Genomic DNA, 4,966 nt, shown 5'->3' on the forward strand with positions numbered 1-4,966 from the left:
AGCAGTCTGCACGAATGTGTGCCATGTTATTACAATGGAAACACTTAGGCTTCGAATGTCATTTCCACCCTCAGCACCTTCCTTTCTAGTCTGAGGAGGCATTTATGGGGCATTCCCAGCTGTCCCCTCTCTTCCCTGGCTACTTGCCTTCTTTTACCTTCCAACCTTCTATCCTTTGCGTGTTTGTGTGGGTTCTGAAATAGGGTTTGGATTTATGGTCCAGCTCATAATCATCAGCCACCTCTGCTGCCAGACTAGCTGTTTCAACCCTTTGGTCTTCAACATGGGTTCTAACTACTGGAGAAAATGAATTTTTAAATTCTTCCAGGGGAATTATTTGCCTAAGAGCTTCATAAGTAACATTTGCCTTTAATGCCCATATCCAACGGCCAAAATTATTTTGCTTTATCCTCTCAAATTCAATATAGGTTTGCCCCAGCTGCTTCATTATGTTTCGAAATTTCTGCCTGTATGCCTCAGGGACACAAAAAGAGTAGCCTTTTTTCCTGCATCATATTCCTCAGAAACCTCTTCTGAAAGTGATGCATAAACCTCATGAGCTCTACCCACCAACCTACTCTGTAGGAGCAATGTCCAGATTTCTTTTGGCCACTTCATGATAGCTACTTTCTCAAACAAAATAATGAATGCTTCTACATCTCTTCCTTCAAAATTTGGGAGGGCTTGTACAAATTTAAACTTCTCCCCACTGGGCTCTGGGATGGGGTGGTTTTATCATCATCAGAATTTTCCTCCACATCTGAGGCCTCTTTTTTTAAATTCCAGACTTTTAAGTTGATATTCCCTTTCTCGTTCCTTCTCTCTTTCTTCCCTTACAAACTTCTTTCTCTGGAGGTCAAGTTTTCACATTTCCATTTCTCCTGTTCAAGTTTTCTCAGTTCGTTTCATTTTTCAAATTTAAGTTCCTCCATTTCTTTTTTGTGTTCAAGCTGCTTAATTTGCAACTGGATACTAGCTAACTCAATTGACTCACCCCATGGAGAACATGGTCTCTCTTGTGTCCCTTCCAATTTCAAATTCCTCGCTACTACTTCAAGTACGTCTGCTTTCCTCATCCTTGTGGTTAATTCTAATTTCAATTTATCCACCAACCCTGTTAGCTTAGTTTTGGTTTCTTTATGTAAACTAATCAGGGTTAAACCTTCCATCCATAGCAAAGTCTCAGCAACTTCCAAAGCCATTTTGGTTTACTAATGTACAAGAAATCTGCTGGTATCTGTCCTTTTATCCTTTATCAATGATTCCACGTCCATTCACCCGTTGTCCACGTTTTGAAATCCCGCAAGAGCTTCCAATCAATGTTGTCTCTTTTGCTAATCAACATGAGGGACAGACATGCTAAGTAATGGAATATAAGTAATGGAATATTCGGAATAATGGAGTATTTTTGCAACCAGTATCAAGGGTTGCCAATTAATGAAGTGTTGTATAATTTAAGAAAAAAAAGAGCTAACAACAACATCCTCAATTGCAAGATGAAGAGTCAAACTCCTTGTAACCACCCGGATAAATTAAGCTCTGTCTTAAAAGTATGGATCAGCATGTGATTTTATTTCCCATATCAACCACTTTATGAATTAAAAATAACTCTCCTGATAACTTAAGAGTGAAAGAAGCTATCCATAGGGAGGAATGTTGAGCAGACTCACTTGCATGTGGATTGTAACATACACAGTGGATTAGAACACCAGAGCACTCTTACTACACTGATATGCATGCCGACCACTATAAGGAACCATATTGTTGAGGGAAGTCCCTGCGGATTGAAACACAACAGTTTGCTGTCATTATGTAATCTGAATTACATGCATACATTCACAGTCAGACAAACATCAAGAAAACAGATGATCTTTGTTAATTGTTTCTTCTTCTGATCCAGTCCTTTGACTGTCAATCAATTAATAGCATGCTGTAGGTCCAGCATTTGATTGGTCAATTTTCATTTATGTTTAGTGGGAAGACCTATCTGGAGAATGCATGATCTTTTAGGAGAAAGTTTAATAAATTGAGTTTCCTCATCAAGCAATTCAGTTTATGTTTTACTAACCAGCCTGCCTTTTCAAGCTATTCCCAAAGAAGAACAAGACAACAGATCTGAAGCAATTTAAGTAAAGAGGACTTCAAGGTGTTACTTCGGTGCTCTTTAAAATTTATCCACGGAGAGAGAAACAAAAGCAGATACAAATGAAAGAAACACTGCGACTGAAGTTTGTATTAGATATGCCAGAAAAAGTACGGTCACTTTCTACAAACAGCTGATGAACACCAAAGAGGCACCCAGTTTTCAAGCACGGGTAATTTCTTTGATATGTTTGGTACATCTAATTTCATTTAAGGTACAATAATTATTTTAGCTCTGAGAACTTAATAACTTTGCCTGCTCCGTGTACAAAGGCTTTCCAGTTCCAGAGGTCTTCATCTCCAGTGGGAAAGTGATTACTGAAAACTCCTTTACAATCTTGTTTTCATGTTACCCACATTTATTTTCGTATTATCTTTATTGTTTAACCTTATTGAATGATGAACATCACAAGTTTAACTCCTCTCGGAACATTGCCAAAGGACATTTCATCCCACTGGTTGCCGAAGGATTCCAACAGTTCTTACAATGCGTCCACTTTAAAGTGTGAACAAGTCAGTATTCCAGAAGAGATTTTCTTAACACTTGGGATTGTCAGTTTGGTGGAAAATAATCTGGTTATCGTAGCAATTATCAGAAACCGAAATTTGCATTCTCCAATGCACTATTTCATTTGTTGTCTGGCTGTGGCAGATATGTTGGTCAGTTTGAGTAATGTGATAGAAACAATTGTTCTTATCCTAATGGAGAGAGAAGTTTTGATGGTACAGAACCACATCCTTAAGCAAATAGACAATTTAATAGATGTGATGATCTGTAGCTCAATGGTATCCTCACTGTCCTTCCTGGGTGCTATCGCTGCCGACAGATACATCACTATATTTTATGCCTTACGATATCACACCATTATGACAACTCAACGTGCTGTGATCATCATTGCCGGAATCTGGGTGATCAGCAGTATCTCAAGCATCTTGTTCATCGTCTACTCAGACAATAGTGCAGTTATCATCTGCCTCATTTCCTTCTTCTTTGTGATGCTGGTTATCATGGGTGCCTTGTATCTCCATATGTTTACTCTCGCTCGAATCCATGCCAAGAAGATCACGTCCCAAAACAAGAATCGAGCTACTCATCAGGCCACAAATATGAAAGGAGCCATTACACTGACAATACTGCTGGGACTTTTCCTCATTTGCTGGAGTCCTTTCTTTCTTCATCTTCTTCTCATTATTGTCTGCCCTAAAAATCCCTATTGTCTATGCTTCACTTCTCATTTTAACATGTTCCTGATACTCATCATTTGCAATTCAGTCATTGACCCCATTATCTATGCCTTCAGAAGCCAGGAGCTACGCAAAACCTTAAAGGAACTCATTTCCTGCTCCTGGTAGCTGTCTCATGTCTGCAGATGCAGTTTTGGAAAAAAAAATGATTTATTTCAAGAAAGTAATATCAGCCTTACATGCAATTGAGTTCTCTCCTCCTGATTCTCTATCTCTAATATTAAAGTCTCTTCTAGGATTACATGTTTTATTCAAAGTGTTATCTTCCCTTATTCTCAAATTCAAGAATATCTCCCAACATCAGAAAATCCCCAAATGTTTTGGTGCAGGTGTAGGTAAGGAATGGTATTTTAATTTTTTTTTGTCAGATTAATGAGATATTACTTCTGTGTCCAGCCATCCAGCCACTTGCCTTCCCACCACTTTTTCGGGTGTGGTAACTATAACAAGAACCACATGTTCAGGTGACAATCATTAGAACTCCTATTCACTGTGAATTAAATATTAAAGAAATACCACACCGGCAATTTATCAAAGAAACAATTGCCACCAGTGTAGGAATTGTGCTTGCAATATTTTTTCCTATAGAATTAATAAGCTGCTTGAAGTGTCTTTGAGAACTACAGAGGCAGCAAGGAAAAATGAAATGGAATTAAAGTTCTGCATTTTATTTCAAGAGCAGGGCTATGAATTGAGAATAGTTGCTTTGATTATTTGCATTCCACTAGTTATATCATTAATCAGTAGAAATTTTGAAAATATTTTGAAATGACATAGGAAAGAAATCCTCATATTTTAAAAGCTGGAAGAGTCATTTAAATATTCCCAAGTATTTAATGAAGAGCAGCATATATGCATGTATTTGTTACAGTAGCACAGGCTAACAACATTTTTTAAATCTTTCATGGGATGTGAATGTTGCTGATTAAGCCCTTTTAACATTTGTTGCCCCTCCCCAATTACCCTTGGGAAAGTAGTGGTGAGCTGCCTTTTTGACCTTCTGCAGTCTTAGTGGTGCAGGTACACGCACAAAGCTATTAGGAAGGGAGTTCCAGGTTTTTGACCCAGCGACAGTGAAGGAACGACACTTTATTTCCAAGTCAGAATAGTGTGTGGCTGAGAGGCGAACTTGCAGGTGGTGATGTTCCTATGTATCTGCCGTCCTTGTCCTTATAGATTGTAGCGGTTGCAGGGTTGGAAGGTGCTGTCGAAGGAGACTTAGTGAGTTGTTGCAATGCATCTTGTAGATGGTATACACTGCTGCTGCTGTGCGCCAGTGGTGGACGGAGTGAATGTTTAAGGTGGTGGATGGGGGTGCCAGAAAAGTGCTTTGTCCTGGATGGTGTAAAGCCTCTTGAGTGTTGTTGGAACCACCCTCATCCATGCAAGTGAAGAGTATTCCATCATACTCCTGACTTGTGCCTTGAAATTTGTGGACAGGCTTTGGGGAGTCAGGAAGTGAGTTACTTGCCACATAATTCCCAGCCTCTCACCTGCTCTTGCAGTCACAGTATTTATATGACTGGTCTAGTTATATTTTTGGTCAATGGCAATGCCCACGATATTGATGGAGTCAACG

General features: G+C 39.1%; 1 protein-coding gene across 1 annotated transcript; it reads left to right on the forward strand.

Moving 5' to 3' along the window:
• The first annotated feature begins 2,507 nt into the window (after positions 1-2,507).
• mc1r (melanocortin 1 receptor) lies at positions 2,508-4,225 on the forward strand. Its single transcript, XM_078542981.1, has one exon. It carries the CDS (start codon positions 2,539-2,541, stop codon positions 3,493-3,495), a length of 957 nt encoding a protein of 318 aa, XP_078399107.1. The 5' UTR covers positions 2,508-2,538; the 3' UTR covers positions 3,496-4,225.
• The last annotated feature ends 741 nt before the right edge of the window (positions 4,226-4,966 follow it).

Source organism: Cetorhinus maximus, chromosome 6 (genome assembly GCF_964194155.1).
Source record: "Cetorhinus maximus chromosome 6, sCetMax3.hap1.1, whole genome shotgun sequence".
Classification (NCBI taxonomy): domain Eukaryota; kingdom Metazoa; phylum Chordata; class Chondrichthyes; order Lamniformes; family Cetorhinidae; genus Cetorhinus; species Cetorhinus maximus.